Here is a 19807-nt window from a genome sequence, read left to right on the forward strand (position 1 = left end):
ATGGACCCAATCCAAACAACCCCTCTGTGGTTTCATCTTCTCATTTCAGACACCTGGTGTTTCAACATCCACTAAGTTCTTGTAACAGTTACCTGTTACCAGGAGACTCATAGAGAGAGGACAAGACTAACCCCGAACCAAAACCCTGATAGCAATGTAATAGTCCTTTGGTTTACCGCACAGAAAGGGTTGATTCATTTTACTGTTGATGACGGAATATGGTTTTCCCTTGAGGCACTGGCAAAGAGGGTTCAAGCTGCAGGTTGGAATGTATTTTTATAGCATCGGGATTAAATTGGATTTCCATGGGTATAATTCACACTGGAAATACATTTGTATGAATAACATGGATTTGGTTCAGACCAGTGCTTCTTAAGACTTCAATGTTTTTGTTGATCCAAGTTCGTGGAGAGTTGATCTGTCTGCCTGTTCATAACAAATATTTCCATAGAAAGCTTTTCGACTGAGACTAAAATACAATAAAATCTAGGCTTGCAATTTACCTTTATTTCATGAACTTGGTGCATGACTTAAGACTTTTCATTCGTAACTTTACTTAAGACTTGATTCCGAAGACCTGAGACTAACTTGTGAATTGCACAATAGTGACTTGGTCGCACCTCTGGTACCAATCGAACTCCTAATCTGACTTTGTTGCAGGTAGATGTGGAGGCCAGTGACGGTGACGCCGTGTTCATCCGGGAGTTCACCCTGACCAGTCGTGACGACCCTCCAGGCGATCATCTCCATGAAAGCCCCAGCAACCACAAGCCAGAAGACCCCGTAAGTGCCTGAATAAAACCCTCTAAGAATCCCTTACCTCACTGTTCATAGTGCCATCACCAGCTTACGTACTGAACTCTCTATAATAAACGATGATGACCCACATCACGGAGGGGGATGTGTATACATGTTGTCAAATGGTCAGATGCAAATATTATCATGGCTCTCGCCTTAGTGAGCAGATTCCATGTTAGGTAATGACACACACTATTCCTGACTACTGAACTCAAGTTTGTTTAGCAGGTTTTAGCAAGTTTGTTCCTAGCGATTCCACTGACCGTGGAAGGAGGGAGTGGAGGAAGTCTGACTCTTGTCCAGGGCTGAGAGGGATTTTGAATCACAGTGCTTCCACTCTGTCAGAGACGGGACAAAGCTCCAGCTGTTTCTCGAAGACAATCACTCACCCAACTGTCTTATCTAACGGGGGTTTGGCCCTCCAACTTGTTGACGTCATTGGCTGGCTCACCCGCCGCCATTACTCGTTTTTTTTGTCCTTGATGCAGTCGGTGACTGCCATTTAGCCGAGAGTTTGTTCTAAATGGCTTGTAGTGATTAGGTTGGGAGTTTTTTATTTATTGATAGTGCGATAGATGTGCACTGGTCTCATTCTGCAGCTGTGTGAGTGTGAGTGCAGTCACAAACAGCTCGCTACTCTATGAGTAGGGAGATGACTGACAAAAATCTTTCCGTTGTCATCATTGACATTTAGTCTTTTTTTTTTCACCCTTTGTCATTGGAAGCAACATTTATTTACTCAAATCCTCAGAAATATGATAACAATATTTCTCGATATGACATATATGATAACTTGTCTCCAAAAAGAGAGACTACAACTTAGATTAGTTAGGTTTTAGCTCAGGCAGGTGAGCCATGTTTCTGCTGCTCTTTCTCACCTCTGACTCAGTAGCTTCAGGCTTCCATCGCTCTGTCCCATATTGGATCTTGACTCAATATTAGTGTTTCTCCAAAGCCAAGAGAAACACCGCTTAATTAGCGACTGCCCAGGTTTCTGCTTTTGCCAATTCTGAAGTGTTTTACTTCTCCATAGCTCCATACTTCACCTCTCCGCCCCACACATAAGGGCACAGATGAATTGTTCTCTCTGGATGAAAATGTTTATGCTGGCGGGTTCCGAGACTGAGCCCTCCCCACCGTGGCGAGGTAGGGGAGCCCCAGTGAAGAGGGGTGGCCTGTTATTTGTGTGAAGCAGTGAAAATGTCAAACGAAGAGAACAGATTCATTGGTGTGAGATGCAGCAAGTGAAACACAGTCATCCTCCAAACACCCCTCCTGTTTCTTCATGGACTGTCCCATCTCATCCTCGCTCTCTTGATCTCGAAAACATCCCGAAACTTTGCCACGACATGAATCTCTAACGAAACATCCAGACAGCCTATTTTCCTTGCTTGGTAGGTTGGTTTAGAGGGTTGAGTCTTAACCGATGAGTGGCTATCTGATGAACACATCCTCCTGCAGTTTTATCTTTGCCAACCATCCGCATCCTCCCCACAACATTGACGTTTTAGGAGTTTCTATGAGATAATAGATATTTTTTGGTCCCAACCTCTCACACTCACGGTCCTGCTGGCTCGGCGCTTGGCTTTGGTGTGGAGAACACTCTGCCTGCCTGCACATGGCCCAGCCCAGAGATGGAGAGATGGATGGGCCTTCAAGCTACACTATGTTAACTCTCTCTCTCTCTCTCTCTCTCTCTCTCTCTCTCTCTCTCTCTCTCTCTCTCTCTCTCTCTCTCTGTCTCTGTCTCTGTCTCTGTCTCTGTCTCTGTCTCTGTCTCTGTCTCTCTGTCTGTCTCTCTGTCTGTGTCTCTCTCTCTACTCTCCAAACAGGCCGTGTGTTAAAAAAAAAGCCGGTTGCAGCCATGTTTTAAAAGCCTACCGTGTGAATAAGTACATGCAGAGAGGGGGACGGGGAGGGGTGGGCAGGGTCTCGCGGAGAGCAGCCCGTGCCCGGCTGCCTCGTCCCTGGCCAGCTGTGTTGTGGGTACGGCGTCAGGGGGAAAGGGCACCAATCATGCTTAATTACGGGACTCATTAAGGGGACGAGCATGCCGGGGTTTTTGGAGGGTCAGTTGGATCCCGACCCCCCCCCCCCCCCCCCTCAGGCGTGGTCGAGGGTGAGCCTAAAGCATGGCAGACGAGGGCCCTCGTGTATGTTCTAGCGCGTCCAGCGCATCCACACATCAGGGCGTGTGCAAGCACATGCTAAAGCCACGAGTGAGAGTGGCGACATGTATAGGAAGTGTTTACTCGCTGTCGGCTTGTGTCTCCTGCCTGGCAGTGTTGGGAGCCTTCCCCCCACAGGCTGGGTAGGTTCTGGCAGCAGTGGGTTCGGGTCGCGCTGCAGCTGCAGAACGGGTCACGTGGTGTCGGGTTGGGCTCCGTGTGCGTGTTCCATCAGCTGAATGTGTTCAGCCCTCCAGCCCCCACAGTGGGCGTCAGACCTCTCTTGATGTGGCCTCACACCAGTGCACTGTGGGTAACGGAGTACTGCTGCCAGAGGGGTAGACTTCACCGCACTGCCCGCATAATGACAGGCTGTGTGTGTGTGTGTGTGTTTCTACATGCATTCATTTTTTGGGGGGTTACGGTGTTTGTATCTTTGGCGGAAGTGTGCCGTATGTTTCCAGATATGTTTTCCCATTACACTGGTTCTGATGTGGAATCGGTCCTGTCGTTTCGAATCAGCGAACGCAGGCTTATCACAGGTCGTGTGAGTTCATGCGTGTCCAAGCACCGGCTCTCGCACACATCCCCATCCAGTGTCATTCGGCACACGGAGACACATCCCCACATTCTTCGCGTCGTCCGCCAACATTGTGTCTTCGATTAGTGCACAGATTCCTCCCTCCCTTCGTCCTCGGCGCTCGTTTCCACCCACGCACCACCCCCCCCTCCCCCCCCGAGGAGTCTCCACCCGCTCCTCCCCCCGTCCTCCTTGTGCAGGCATGCACACATTCGAGCGCGCCGTCTTTAACGATTTGATTTTTAATTGTTTACATTTGTGGTTGTATTCCTTGCAGATGTTCCCCCCCCCTCAACGCACACACGCTAGCAGTGATGCCAGAAGATACAGCAAGACAGGCCCTCTGGTTATCTTGGTTCCAGGGGTTTGAAGCTGCAGGTTCTCATTGTATCAGAGCAATGGGCATGGAACTATAATAGGGTGACCAGATTTGAGTTTGTGAAAAAGAGGACACTTTGTCGCGTCGACGGGTGGGGGGGGTGGTTGTGTATTGCATGCCGCACTATCTGATCAAAATGACAGTTCTCTCTACAGTCAGAGCTCGCGCAAGAAGGTGGAACGTAGGGTAGATACCCTTTCCAAAACTTGTAAGGGCGTAATCGTTTGTGAAAGACCCAGAGAAACACAAATATCCGACGAGGCAAAATCCCGGACAATTTTGGAATCCCTGCCGGACGCATTTTTTAGGTCTCGAAAAGAGGACATGTCCGGGTAAAAGAGGACGTCTGGTCACCCTAAACTATATAAGGCCTTGGAGCCAGTAGCCATATTTATGTTGCAGTGTGCTGTGGTAGCAACAACCTGTCATAATGGTTAAAAATGCCAGATAATTACAGAAATGATTTATTGGGGGAATGGGGCGCTTTGTTAAAGAGTCAGGGGACATTTTACCAACCACTTCACTCCAGCATCCGTAAGAAGAAAATTTTCTCCTTGTCCAATTGGAAATAACCCCTCGGGCCCTGAACCTGATTATTCGGCAACACAAAAGCGCAAACTCAAGCAGAACCTTCCAGAAGACTTGAACTGATTTCTAGTTGCCACATTTAGGGCTCCCATTGGGCTGTAACCAAATACTCCCTTTGGACTGTTGAAACACACACCCATCCATGAAGGCCTGGCATGATGGCCGGGCTGTGAGTGGCACTTTGGAAGGGATCATCCAGACTCTGTAGACGCAATAATAAACACAGCTCATACTGTGAGGTTGGTAAAAGTAGCAAGTGGGTTGCATCTGGGCACAAGAAGCAGATTGAACACAAAGTCATTTGTAGTCTGACTCTGTGTGGTGTGTTAGATCATGGCTCTGAGGCAGGTACCCATCACAACTGAGACTCCAAGATGTCTGCATAGCAACCAGTCATATTTCATGTTCCTTCACCAGGCATTCTGGTCTGAGGTACTGTTCATAGTTCATGTTCCCTCACCAGGCATTTTGGTCTGAGGGACTGAGAGGAGTGATGTGGGCGGGGGGAGGAGAAGAGGAGAAGGAGGGGTGGGAATGTGCTCATCCAGGAGCAGATTTATCAGCAGGGCTGGTGAGGACTGCCCTGCCCTGGAGGCCCTGGAGATCCTCCTGAAATCCCTCTCTCTCCCTCTTTCCTCTGTCTGCCATTCCCTCTCTCTCTCTCTCTCTCTCTCTCTCTCTCTCTCTCTCTCTCTCTCTCTCTCTCTCTCTCTCTCTCTCTCTCTCTCTCTCTCTCTCTCTCTCTCTCTCTCTCTCTCTCTCTCTCTCTCTCTCTCTCTCTCTTTCCTCTGTCTGTCATTCCCTCTTTCTCTCCTTCTTTCTCCTTCTTCCCTCCTTCCTTTTCTTTCATTCACTCTGTTCGTCCCTTTGCCTCCTTCCGTACTCTCTCTTAATCTCTCCTCCCTTCCTCCTTTTTCAATCCCCTGACTAGTGACTAGTGCTGGGAGAGTTAGGTGCTGGAGAAAGATGAATGGGCGACCTGGGGTTTTCACCCTCAAACACTCCACCTTCCACCTCCATCCTCCCATCCCTCATGCTCATCTCTGCTCTCTCTTTCTCCGCGTTGGAAGGGGTCACATAGACCTCTGTGTTCCCGAGGGCGGTTCCTGTTCTTGAGGCGAGGACAGGTCTGAGAGCTTCCTAGATGAATGTGTACATGATCCACCATATCTGAGTGTCATTTCATTATTCATCTCCTTCATCCCTCTTGTGTGACGCACAATGATGAGCCATTTTGGCATGCTTGTCATGGGAATGAGAGAGTGGATTTCTCAGACGCAAGAAGTACCTATTTCAAGGGAAAAAGTATGTAAAACAATAGGGTAAATAAAATATGGAGATTTATTGAAGAGCCTGTTTACACTGGTTGGGTAATGAGGGGCTCAATGTTGTATTCTACCAAAATAATTGCATAATCACCCATTTTCCAATGACTTTTCCCCCCTGTTTTTTCCATGGAGAATTATTGCATAGAAGGGTTCAGGGTCATGCTACTCCCCACAGCCAGGGGTGCGTTCAGAATCCTATTCACTGTTCACTGAATTAGGTCCAGAACCAGGAAGGTGTGTTGCAGCTACTAGATTTATGGTTCCACAGTACACAGCAGAGGATTGTAGTGAAACACAGCCTAGATATCTGGGCTGAGGCCCAAGATGTTAGTAATGCCACTGACTTGAAATGACTGGTGACAGGCATCCCAGAATGCATTGTCCCTTAAGAGGATCTCGCTCTGTTCTACTAAAGATACAGTTACAAGAAGCTACTTGTGCTCAGCAAGCCATCCGTACCTGAAGTTGACCACATGGGAATAACTTTAGTATATTACATTTGTGGTTGTTTTTACATTATATCTTCTTGTGTCTCCTTCTAAGAAACATGTTCTGCTTTTTGGATGAACTGCATACGGATATACAGATAAAAAGCATAGGACAAGAAAAAGGGTTTGAATGACAGGGTCAGACACTCTTCCCTCCTCAACTTTTTCAGGGAGAAGGTGAAGGGAGGGATGGGTGAGCAAGGATGAAGGTTTGGAACTGGTGCTGCATTATGGCCCTGTTCATTGGGAAACACAGATTGTATGTCCTTTAGAAGAGTCATATCATTTATACAATCAACCCCTACAAACGTAGTAATATGTGTGTGTTACATTCTTTAAATCTTTTTTACAGATAGTCTGAAAGTGATTTATCATATGGTTTTTCATAGGTGACCTGCAATACATACATTGTACACAAGATGACACTGTTTAGTTATAAAGGCTCCTCCTCTCTTTATTTTCCTCTCCTCTATTTAACAATTCCCTGTTGGTTTGTCCCTTAGCAGGGCCTGTGTCTGATGTCATCAACAAAGACAATCTCTTCCTGTCATGCGGTACAGTGTCATTGCAGCTGTGAAGGGAGTCTGTTTCTAGGGGATGATGTCAGAGCAGTGTGATGATGTCAGAGCAGTGGGGATGATGTCAAAGCAGTGGAGATGATGTCAGAGTAGTGGAGATGATGTCAGAGTAGTGGAGATGATGTCAGAGCAGTGGAGATGATGTCAGAGCAGTGGGGATGATGTCAGAGCGGTGGGGATGATGTCAGAGTAGTGGAGATGATGTCAGAGTAGTGGAAATGATGTCAGCAGTGTTGCATCGAGGTGAGGGAGCGATCTTATTGTGTGTCCTGTGGGCCAAGGGAAGGTCAGGAGGAGGACAATGTGAAGGCACACACACACAGTACCTTTATCCAAACACCAGTTCTGCAGTGAGTACATGTACGTTTTCATAGACCTGCTGCGAAATTGTATTACACGCAATAACACACAGCCTATAGCGTGTTATAATAACACAGGCTGTCACGCACATGCCATGCACTCCCACGTGTTTGCACTCAGTGTGTGTACAGACTCAAGTCGTACTGCAAGACGCTGACAACGCTCGAGACACAAGAAGGTGCAGAAGAGGGCCAAATATCATCCACGGTTTGATGAACTTCTCCATATGGTAGACAGAGATCAGTGTCCCTGCTGCTCTGCTAGCAGGAGAGACGCTCACAGGCTCTCCTCGGCCGCCACAGTGGTGGTGTCAGCTGTTTTCCTTTGCCATTATCTTGCGGTCCTAATCCTGTGAAGCTTTTTCGTTGTTGCGACCCCTCAGCATCCCCTTAAGTGCCATTTTAAAGCTCTCGTTCACCATTCGGCAGATCTGGAGGGGACATTTGGAGAGAGTGATGGGCCGTTGTCTGAGCTGTGTTTATATTAAAGCTTTGATGAAAACCTAGCATACGTGCCCCGTGGGCAAGTGGGCTTAGGGTTCCCTGAGGCTGTGTGCTTTATGGGCCTGTAGTTTCTGGAAACAAGGACAGCTACTTGGGACGAGTTATTTTACCTCCACACGAGAAGAGAGCCAGCAAGTTACTGAAAAATTTGGAATATTACATGGGAATATTATGATTAAGTATGTATTCATTAAGCAGACACTTTTAACCCATGTCTAATTCAATATCTAACTTTAGATACTGCAGGAGGTTGGGTGTGTGACACTTGTGGGAAGATTGGTACACTACCGTTCAAAAGTTTGGGGTCACTTAAAAATGTCCTTATTTTTCAAAGAAAAGCACAGTTTTTTTCAATGAAGATAACGTTAAATTAATCAGAAATACACTATACATTGTTAATGTGGTAAATGACTATTCTAGGTGGAAACGTCTGGTTTTTAATGAAATATCTACATAGGTGTATAGAGGCCCATTTCCAGCAACTATTACTGTATGTGTTCGAATGATACATTGTGTTTGCTAATTGCCTTAGAAGACTAATGGATGATTAGAAGGATTAGAATTAGAATGCCAAAGGTCTGCAATGTTGTAATTGCTGCAAATGGAGCATTATTTGACGAAAGCAAAGTTTGAAGAACAAAATTTATATTTAAAATAAAAATAATTATTTCTAATAATAATAATTAACCTTGTAAATGTCTTGACTATATTTTCTATTCATTCTGAAAGTTATTTGATAAATAAAAATGCGAGTTTTCATGGAAAACACGAAATTGCCTGGGTGACTCCAAACTTTTGAGCGGTAGTGTATGTGGATCCATAGTTCAAGAGATAAAGGAGACAAATTAGATTATAGATTGTTCTCACTTAAGGCCTTTGTCAGTGGACACATTAGCGAAAGCCAGGGTGATTCACTGTTTTTAATTGGACAGCCTAGCATGATGCATAACGATCTCCCGAGAGTCTTTCCCCACACTGTCCACGGTGACGGTGCTTCCCTGCGCTGATGACAGAAGCATATGGGCTCGGAATGTTCGTCTAAAGGCATGCTGTGACATCATTTCCTGTCTGCATCTGGGTGCTCAGAGACAAAGCCCAGTGGCGAGGTGCTGACAGTTAAGGGCTCTGAGGCCTGTCGACGACTCCGGCACCCTGGAAAGACATGGGGGGGGGGGGCAGAATGACTGTCAAGAAACAAAACAAAACGAAAAGAAAAAAACGTGTGTGTTCAAATTAGCGTGAGCCTTCAAAGAGACCTCTTGATTCTGGGGCGGTTGTGATATTCAAGGTGATTTATGGGAAAGCAGGTCATCCAAGGTTGTTTATTGAGCTGCTGGGGTTGAGGCACGAGTGCATCAGTGTGCGAGAGACAGCCGTGCTGGCGTCCAGAGCTTTGGGGACTGCGAGGAGAAGCTGCACAGAACAGAGCATGTGAACACAACACCCGAGCATACAGCGTTACAGAGGGACCATCCTTCATGACCGTCACCTCGGTCTGCTTCTCCCCTCCTTCCTGGGAAGACTTCTGAACTCATCTGGTTGCATTGATTGTTGCCATTGTGAGGACTATCTTAGATGGCATGTTTTGGGTCAGTCACCCCTTGAAACCTGAGGAGAAGATCCAAACAATCCAAGGTATTCTACAAAGTCTCAACCTAGTCGTTGGTCACGTAAATACCCGTACAGTCTGTTTTTCATTTCTTTCAGCCTTTAGGTTTTGGTTTGGCTTCTTGTCATCTTCCTCCAGGTCTGCTTGCCTGACATTTGACCTTGCCTGATCCACTTAGGGGTCTTTTTTTACAAGCCATGTGAACCCTGCAAAACCATTCACCATATAGCATGAACTTTTTATGGGTCTTCTTACAGACTTTTTGTTTGACTGTGTCAGAATAAAGACGACATCATCTACTAGAATGTCTGCACAGACTCCCTGTTCTACCTACTGTATAATCCTCAGCTGTACTACCTAGAACCCAGTTGTACTACCTAGAACCCAGGTGTACTATCTAGAACCCTCAGGCAGCTGGTCTATACAGAGGCTATAAGGAATGGGCTCCAATACCGTTAAATTAAACTAATTGGCTATGTGGGAAATTTGGAAACCAAAACAAATGAGTCACCCAGACAGGAAATGGGCGGGCTGACATGCTGCCAGAACAGAGGACGTGTGTCAGATGTGGATCTGACAGTGGTGTCTTCTGGGAAGTGTCACACAACTTGGAAGCGAAGCAAAATCCCATAAGGTCCATGGAAATGCATTGAAGACGACAACGTGAAAGGGTTATAACTAATACAGCTGGGGCCCAATCTGAACAAGCCTCACAATACCTGACTCAAGACGCAACATAGTGGTTAGCCAGTGGAGCAACTTTACATGGCCTGCTTACCTGTCTTACCAGAGACTCCTTGAGGGGAAACCAATCTCTTCCAAACACCATAGTGGCTGTCGATTAGGATTTTTGGGGGGCGGAACCACAGTGGAGTTTAACTATAAGCTGCTCGCTGAAGAATGAGCTGTCCTACACATGGCTGTAGGAAACGCTCTGTTGATCTGTGGGGCGTCAGGAAACTGTAAATGTCACTGCAGATTTTTAATCACACACCATATCCCTGGGGCCACAAAGGGGGGGTTTGCAGACTTAACTGAAGAGGCTCGAAGATGATTTTCTGCGTATTAGTATCATGAGATTTTGTGTTCGATGCACCATCTGATGTGGAATAACTCCTCAGATGTTAGCGGGAAGGTTTCGAATACTTGCATGGATTACATCTAATGGAATGAATTAAAAACGTATTGTCTGCTCGGATTACATCCCATTTTGGTTTGAGCCAAAGGGAGGATTTAGTGATAGCATTAAGAGCATCAAAAGCTGCATATCTCCATCAAACGGGGATATACTTTAACAGTCGCCATATCAGTTACAGTGCTGCCATCTCCTCTCTTGGTTTAGAATCCTCTGCCATCCACAAAGCCCTCTGAGTAGTTTACATCCCACCGGATATTTCAGGCCGTCCAAGCTGACATGGCCTTATTTATGAGGGCTGGACAGTGCTGGAAAACAAATCTCTTTGTTTTCAGTTTTAGCTGTGGGGAGCACATGTCCAGGCAGAACGAATATCTTCCCTCGGCAGTGTTCTGGGAGATGGTTGTCTGTTCTGAAGCCTAGTGAGCCGTGCCAGTGGACACGGGGCTTGTAGCCGGTCAGCTTGGCACTTTATCTTTCTGCTGCATGAAACATGATTTACCTAAAGTGGCCTCCCATCCTACATGTCTTTCTCCCTCTGTCGCTCTCACTCTCTTGCTCTCTCTCTCTCTCTCTCTCTCTCTCTCTCTCTCTCTCTCTCTCTCTCTGTCTCTCTCTCTCTCCTGGACCCATATTCCGTTTCCTCTGTAGGTTTGTTTATGGCTCAGTAAATCTGTCATTTCCATATTACTACCTACTCCCTGTCCGAAACAAAACACTGCTATTGCTCGTCATGACTGTATGAGCAAAGGGTCCTCATGTCCTCGGACTCCCACTCACCCAGTACTCACCTCCTCCACCAACTCAACTCAATTAGCATGTTACACTTTCAGTTCATAAACATTGCGCCGAGGATGAAAGAGGAGATTCATTTCAAAGAAGGTGGAAGAGAGATAACAGCAAAATGTAGATGCACCCATGGCCACTTTCATTTGGCCTCATCACGGAACTTGATAGGTTCCATAAAAGATACATTTATTGGGAGAAATGCCGTTTCCCCCCACTCTGAAACAAGCATATAGAGCTCATTAAAGTGCCTGATTTAAGATTAATGTCCCATGTTTGGTCCTAGTCTCTGTGTTATGGGGTTTCAGTTTTCCTTTTGCCTGACATAAAATGTATTGGGTTGATTGTCTGAGAATTAAGTATTTATTGTAATCCTCTGGTTTGAAGAGGGGGGTATATGTTCAAGTGTGGGTCGTAAACCTTCTTTCCTGATGTGTACCATTTTATGCACAGCCCTGGAAAGCTTTTACATTTGTTACCGTTCTCTTCAGAGTAAATGATGTCTGGGTCGTACTGTACGCTGATGTTTATGTCTAATGTGTTCTGATGGGAGACGTTTTAGCTAAGTGCAGTTGCCTTGATATTGCTTTGACATTGCTTGAACTTTTCAGTGCCATGTTTAGCCTTTATATTTAACACCGAATAGTATAAGTTCAGTAGCAGGCTATTTCAGTCGAGTATGTTTGAAACATGAGAAAAAAAACCACACCGTTTTGCTTATGGAATTTAAAAACTGTTAAGGATCGACTTCCATGTTTAAACAAAGGTTTTCTAGATCTTCACCAGAAAAGTAAATAGTTCACAGTAGGGTGTTCAGGGGTATGACTATCTAACTCTGCCCACAGGAATCTGTGGAATCGACCCCCAAACCAATCTTGTGGTACAGCAGACTTCACTTCTGTACATTATTGCTATTAGCGATCTAGTTTCTCCACATGGAAACTGAGTAATCCTTTTTCCTGCATAGATAGTTACAGGAGTGAGACTGTATTGCTTGATCACCCTTTACGTCTGTGCATAAACTCTCTCTTTTTCTCTCTCTTTTTCTCTCTCTCCCACACTTTGGCTCTCTTTAAAATGCTCTCTCTCTCTTTCTCCCTCTCCTCTCTCTCTCTCCATGTAGCGTGTGTCTACACGTGCGTGCTTATGCCGTGTTTGCATAATGTGTGTGCGTGTCATGAACGACAGGCTGTGATTAGGGGGACTGATTATTTGTTTAGGCATTGACCGCTCGTTCCTCTTTGCCTTAAATTGATTGCAATTATGTATCTGTTTAGTTTATTGTGGTGCGTTTGATTGGGAGTGGTTTTTTGACATCAGAACATACTTTTAAGAGAAGGGGGTTGTAGGCAAAGTAGTCTGCTTGTTAAGAATATTTTATACTTTTATATAGCTGATATGTGAAGAAGGGTGCACATAATTCATTTATATCTACACTTTTTTCTGCCCACACTGCCTCATAGAGCTGTTCTGTTTATGTAAAGGCCACTCAGCTATTTACAATCATGTGTGACCAGGTATGTCTCTCATCCTCTTGTAGATATGGTTCTGGTGAGGACATGGTCATGGTTCTGGTGAGGGCATGTTCATGGTTCTGGTGAGGACATGGTCATGGTTCTGGTGAGGGCATGTTCATGGTTCTGGTGAGGTGATGGTCATGGTTCTGGTGAGGGCATGGTCATGGTTCTGGTGAGGGCATGGTCATGGTCATGGTTCTGGTGAGGACATGGTCATGGTTCTGGTGAGGGCATGTTCATGGTTCTGGTGAGGGCATGGTCATGGTTCTGGTGAGGACATGGTCATGGTTCTGGTGAGGGCATGTTCATGGTTCTGGTGAGGGCATGGTCATGGTTCTGGTGAGGGCATGGTCATGGTTCTGGTGAGGGCATGGTCATGGTTCTGGTGAGTAGGTTTCTATAGGTCTTGGTATTGTCCCACCAGGAGACACCTGGGTATGCACTCCCCTTTCCCCTGTGCAAACGTGCTAACGTGGACTGCCAGATGTTATGAAAGGCCCCATTGAAAGTCCAACTTGTGTGTGTCTGTGTACAGTATATGTGTGCGTGTGTGTGAATTCAGATTGAGTCCATCTACTGTACTTTAGATAAAGTACAAGCTAAGTTATGCTCCAGTTCTCCAAGATTAGGATTCTATGTTGGACAATGTTGCCGCTTTAAGAACTCCCAGTTCCTGGCAGAGTCAAGACTAGCAGGAGAGAGGGAAGAGCACAGGGAGAAAGAGAGGGGAGCAGAGAATGAAGGTAGAAGAGAAAAGGGCGATGGAGATCTCTGTATGTGGAAGCCTGTAGGTTTTGTGATCACATGCACACCTGTGGCTCGTCTACAGCTGGCTGGCTCTGACACACAACTCAACCGTCCTCTGATTGGCTGGCAGGCCGGTCCTGGTGACTGGAAGGGGGCTTTGCCGTCCAGCCCCCTTCCCATCGCAGCGTTCCCCAGCACAGTGAGGAGAGGGAGAGCTCCGGACAGGGAGCCACGGCCAGGACACGCGCGCACCCACACACACTGAGTCACACCGAGTGGGACACCAAGTGCACGGCTTCCAGACACACACACACACACACACCTCTAAAAACATACACATACGTTCCTGTGAGCATGGACAAGCACTCGTCTGCAGGCAGGACACTGCTGGCAGCACTTCTGATCCTGGTACAGTAACCTTCACTCTTTGCTTGGGACAGGTGAAAGGGGGCTACTTTTTATACGCTTGTTATTCTGTAGGTAGCTTAGTATGTGTCAGCTGAATCATTGTGTACTGTGATGAATATGCTACTGATCAGAACACGTTGACAGGCTACCCTGGGCTTGCCCTCTGCTCTCACTAGTAGGCATGCCACCTTTAGATTGATCTTATGTGCCAGTCAACTAGGAGGGGTGTGTGTTCCATATAAAGTGAGTAAGGGTAGAGGCTGTAGAAGAAGCAAGGGCTAAAACACAAATATGTGACAACTCGTTTTCTGTTTTTAACAGATTTATATTTCCACTTTAGCAGACACCTGGCTCAATTTCCTTTTTCAGACAAAGTTGTGTGTCTTTCGGAAAAGTCTGTGTGTCCAGTTGATCAATATCTCTGTGTGGGATTTACTGGTATGAAATAATAAATGTGACATCATGAAATATGAGTCAGCATACATTGGCACGTTTGGTGTGTGATTTTAGTGCTTTGTGAGGATTCCATTCTTCCTCAGGAGTCTCTACACTGTACATTCTGTAGAATTCCATGGAAGGTTCCATATTGGTGTTCTCATCTGGTTTTAATTAGAAGTTTCAATTACATTATTAAAGATCTGTTACTAGTCCAAGAGACTGCTTTTTTTAGAATATTCTATCATATTGTATTATTACATGCAGTATGGACATGACAAGACCAATCCTTCATATGTTATTGTGCAATATGCGTTGGGAAGGCCAAGGTCTGGAGAAAGAAACACACAGTTCCCACATATTGCTAGACAATCCCTCTCACATGACAACACTGATCACTTGACACCGTTCAAATAAACACCTGCCTGGGAGCAAAACGAGTCACTCCATGAGCGATAGGTCTCATGTGAAAACAAAACTTGATGTGAGATAGAGATGGAGCGAAGAGGAGAGATAAAGGGGGGAGAGAGGGGGGGGGGGGGGTAGATGGATGAGGAGAGAGAAGAGGGAGAAAAGGGGAGAGAGAAGAAGCAAGCAAGCTTTCGGTATTTGGCCGTCATGGTACATCTGAGATGCTCATTATCCTCGCAGGCGTGTATTTCATCTTTTCATAATATTGATCTTGGATCGAAACTATTATCTCCACTTCTTCTGCTTCCTGATGTGGTGAGGGGAAATTATAACAGAAATACAAAGGAAATAGTTAAGACTGGAACTTGTTCAAATGCATTCCATTTCACAATGTAAAAGATGATTCGGACATCTGACTTAAATATTTTGTGGGAAGCTGAGATCTTAGATTATTTCCGGTTGGTCTTTTAACATACCTCCCTTCAGCATACTCTCTCACTGCCTGCTTAGTGGAGTTTAAGTTCATCTGTTTCGGAATGTAAGGACGTGGTTGGAGAAGCTCTGAAGTTCATCTAGTCAAAATGTACCAAACTAGCACAACTTCCCTTTCTGAGTCATTTAAATTGAGATCAGGTTCATTGATAAGTCTTGATCCACCTGTGTGAGAGCGTGTGTTTCTGAAGCCCCTCACTCCAGTGTGAAAGCGTGTGTTTCTGAAGCCTCCCTCCTGTGTGAGAGCGTGTGTTTCTGAAGCCCCTCCCTCCTGTGTGAGAGCGTGTGTTTCTGAAGCCCCCCTCCTGTGTGAGAGCGTGTGTTTCTGAAGCCCCTCCCTCCTGTGTGAGAGTGTGTGTTTCTGAAGCCCCCCTCCTGTGTGAGAGCGTGTGTTTCTGAAGCCTCCCTCCTGTGTGAGAGCGTGTGTTTCTGAAGCCCCCCTCCTGTGTGAGAGCGTGTGTTTCTGAAGCCTCCCTCCTGTGTGAGAGCGTGTGTTTCTGAAGCCCCTCCCTCCTGTGTGAGAGCGTGTGTTTCTGAAGCCCCCCTCCTGTGTGAGAGCGTGTGTTTCTGAAGCCTCCCTCCTGTGTGAGAGCGTGTGTTTCTGAAGCCCCCCTCCTGTGTGAGAGCGTGTGTTTCTGAAGCCTCCCTCCTGTGTGAGAGCGTGTGTTTCTGAAGCCCCCCTCCTGTGTGAGAGCGTGTGTTTCTGAAGCCTCCCTCCTGTGTGAGAGCGTGTGTTTCTGAAGCCCCCCTCCTGTGTGAGAGCGTGTGTTTCTGAAGCCTCCCTCCTGTGTGAGAGCGTGTGTTTCTGAAGCCCCTCCCTCCTGTGGTTGTGCAGAGCTCCCGGACGGCGCGTTCAGAGGAGGACCGGGACACGCTGTGGGACGCCTGGGGCTCCTGGAGCGAGTGTTCCCGCACCTGTGGGGGAGGGGCCTCCTACTCCCTCCGCCGCTGCCTCAGCTCCAGGTAAGACTCTCAGCCAATCACCCTCAGCTCCAGGTAAGACTCTCAGCCAATCACCCTCAGCTCCAGCTAAGACTCTCAGCCAATCACCCTCAGCTCCAGCTAAGACTCTCAGCCAATCACCCTCAGCTCCAGCTAAGACTCTCAGCCACCTTTGTCCCTCTGAGGCAAGTCCACAGTCCTTAAACTTTACCCTGAAAGATGCCCTTTTCCAATACCTGGTTCCCATCCACTAACTCTCCTGGACAAGCACACGTGAACAAATCCCTACAGAGAGCCTTTAATCACCTAACAAGCTAGCCCAGTGTAAGTTCAAACCATTACCTTTCACTAAGGAGGGACTTTAATGTATTACAAAGTAATGGCTTTTGTTCACAGTCAAGTCTTGACTAGGAGATGGACTGGCTTCCATTAAGGTCCCATATGAAGTCTAGGGAATGTGGAGGGGCGGAGGGTAGAGGGGGGGGGGTCCTCTCTCTCTCTCTGGCTCTTGGTGGTTTATGTCCTGCCAAATGGAGCGAGACGGGGTCCCTAATAGCGTGTGTTTTTCTCGCCACAGACCCCTTTTCCCATGGGCTGCAATAGGAGAGCTCTATATTTTATAAAGCTGTTACCAAGCCGTAAAGGGCCAGTGCATTGCCCCATCTACCACCACCCAACAACAAGGTTAGGTCTCACCAGTAGTTTGTCAATGAACAGAATCACTCACTGATTACAAGTAATGGCAAGTTTTCTTCATTCACTGCTTTATTCAAAACCTCAGATTTGACGGTTACGGTTAGATTATTCTGCAGAAGAAAGAATTAAGTTCTTATCTACTCAGTGTCATACCATATATTGATTATCCCAACTAAACATACATATCCATAGGGAAAAGTCTAAACCTGGGAGCTTCAAACAGTGAGCCAAGAACGACTTCTTAAGTACCTCTTAAAGAAGCGAGGGCCTCTGTTCAATGTGTACGTTCTCCTTTCATCTAATCCCAGACACCTTGAGGGACTCTGCTTGAAACAGTCCAAGTGGCCCAGTGCAGGCTCAGAGGCCAAGTCCAAGCAGCCAATCACAGACGCCGCTCACTCAGGAGCACGAGAATGAGAGCGGGAGAAAAGTATGCTTTCCATAGAAATGTTGTCACATTTATAGACTGGGAAATATTTGCGTGGTGACTTCACCACATTCCTCTCTCTTTACAATTCCCACTGTGTACCCTGTCGATCCTGTGGCACCCCGAGGGTTTTTCAGGAAGGATCCAGACCAGGTCTCCACCACGTTGGAGACCTAAGGGGGTTTGGGGGGGGGGGGGGCAATCAGATGCAACATCTTGATCTGCAGTCAAATACTCTACCGCTGAGATATACCCATCACATAATGTACCGTACCCCTAACACTGGTGTTAAAACACTGTGGTCTGTTGCTGTTTTGAGCATGCATTTCATTAAATCAACAACTATTACTTCAGTTGCCAAGAGCATCTGGTTTGGTTATTACTCAAATAGCCTGCTGGCTGTGAAAGTGATCCTCGTGAACTGGCTTGTTGAGGAGTGGTTTGAGGTTTGAGTGTGTGTTCCTGTACATATTCATATGTGGGTGTTCAAGTGTGTTGCATTTGCATATGTGTGTTTCTTTGGAGAATTTTTTTATGAATAGAGTCCTTTGGTGGTTAGTGCGGTGTAAGCATTTGGGCATGGAGTACCCCCCCCCCCCTCCCCCTTCATCCCACCTGGCCCAGTCCCCCATCAGGGACCAGTAGCCTGGCCCGTGGTGCCACATCAAAGAGCTCCACTTGGTGGGAAACAGAGCTAAAACATTCCAAGCCAGCCCCCCCACCGTGCCCCGACTAGGGGACCTGGGACCCAGGACACACAATCATCCACATCCACCAGCACACACACACACACACACACACACACACACACAACTCCCACCATCCAAGAGCCACCTCACACCACAGCATGAGTTATAACTGCACATGCATGGATCCATCCCAAGCATACTTTTCCTGAAGCTCATTAGGCACAATCAAGGCATAGGCTGTGCGTACAAACGAAAACACACACACACAACCAATATTAAGTGTGGGTTGAGTAAGTGTGGACATATGGATCAGCTGTGATGTCAGTCGAATGGGATTCTGTGGTATGGGGAGAGAGCATGTTGTTTTAGTTTAAGAGTCGTTTGGCCTTGGGATCCCCACAGGAATTTAAAATCCTTTATTCATACCATAACGAGATGTGAAAGGGTGGTGACATGAGGGAATGTCATCAAAGGTGTGTCACAGTTATGTCAAAACACTGTAGTTTCGGTGGCAGTTTCATTAAAAGTGAACATTCTCAATAGTAAGTCCTATCATGAATGTGCATCTGGCAGTAGTGGCTATAGAGCTAGTTTTAAACAACTCATTGTGTGGCCTGTGTAGCTGAAACTAATTACAACTTCACTCGACCTAACCGTAGCAGGGAAACATTCTACAGCCAACATCAGCAATCATATATTAAGCGGACCTTGGTCAAAAACTATTTGAAATACTTTCAGTTACTGTACATTATTTAATTTTTCTGTGCATGCTGGCACAATTAAACCCAAATAAAGCCGACAAACCACTGACAAACCGACATATGCTAAAGTAACCGAGCAACCACCTAAAATAGAAACTGTAAATGGACTGTAGTTTATCATGTACTGCCCTTTGAAAGGAGCATGGGAAGGATGGAAGGAAGGCAGACAGGAAGGAAGGAAAGAAGGAAACAAGAGGGAAGGCTGGCTCGATCTGGCTCGTTCTTCTGTCATGCCTCTTCTGCATGACTCTGCTGATGGGGGTGCCTCTCTTTAACACACTAGAAAAACATAAAGAGAAAAGAAGCAAACAGTAAGAACATATTTCATCCAACATTGGCCATATCCCAGTGCTCAGACATGTCCTTTACAATATTATTCTAACAACAGTTTAATGGTTTATGGAACCCACATGCAACTTGCACTCGATACAACCAATCTATAACATGCCATGTCAACTCAACTTGATGACAACATTATGGGTATTACTATGATTGATTCAGTCTAGTTTGTGTGTGTGTGTCCATGTCCAGATGTGTATATGTGTGTTTACCCATGTCCCTGTGTGTCCATGTCTTTGTTTCCGTGTGTGTGTGTGTGTGTGCGCGTGTGTGGGTGTGCAGCCACAGTGTAAGAGTGTGTATGTGTGTGTGTTAGGAGGGAATTCCATCCATAGCTTTTTCTGTGTGTTTGTGTTATATTTTCAAATATATATCCAGACTCAGCAGGTTTTTCCACTGAGATTCTGGTCTTCTCTACCCGTCTTTCCCTCGGTCTCTGGAAGTGTCTCCTTTGTTAGGGCCCCACGGCCATGTTGTTTGGTTTGGCAGCGCGAGCTGTCTGGCTGTGTCATCGGATCTAATGATCATGCCATGCCACGCACGCCTCTCTCCTCTCTGGAATAATATCATGAACTCCTTTATCCCTCTTGCATCTGTGAGTCATAATTCTGCAATGTTGCCTTGAATCATGATTACAGATTAG

General features: G+C 46.3%; 2 protein-coding genes across 6 annotated transcripts in view; both read left to right on the forward strand.

Moving 5' to 3' along the window:
* The window catches only part of LOC134009694 (leucine-rich melanocyte differentiation-associated protein), a 106132-nt gene that overhangs the window by 65786 nt on the left and 20539 nt on the right, over positions 1–19807 (forward strand). The window lies entirely within an intron of this gene.
* The window catches only part of LOC134009690 (ADAMTS-like protein 1), a 56874-nt gene that overhangs the window by 19300 nt on the left and 17767 nt on the right, over positions 1–19807 (forward strand). For 3 of the 5 annotated variants that reach the window (XM_062449281.1, XM_062449280.1, XM_062449284.1), the window contains exons 2-3: positions 661–783; positions 16146–16273. In XM_062449281.1, the coding sequence (XP_062305265.1) occupies positions 661–783; positions 16146–16273 (251 nt within the window). Of the gene's footprint in view, positions 1–660; positions 784–13824; positions 13973–16145; positions 16274–16763; positions 16937–19807 lie in introns of those variants that run through there. The other 2 variants (XM_062449282.1, XM_062449283.1) reach the window with 2 other exon arrangements.

The sequence above is a fragment of the Osmerus eperlanus genome, chromosome 23 (genome assembly GCF_963692335.1).
Source record: "Osmerus eperlanus chromosome 23, fOsmEpe2.1, whole genome shotgun sequence".
In the NCBI taxonomy this organism is placed as follows: Eukaryota; Metazoa; Chordata; class Actinopteri; order Osmeriformes; family Osmeridae; genus Osmerus; species Osmerus eperlanus.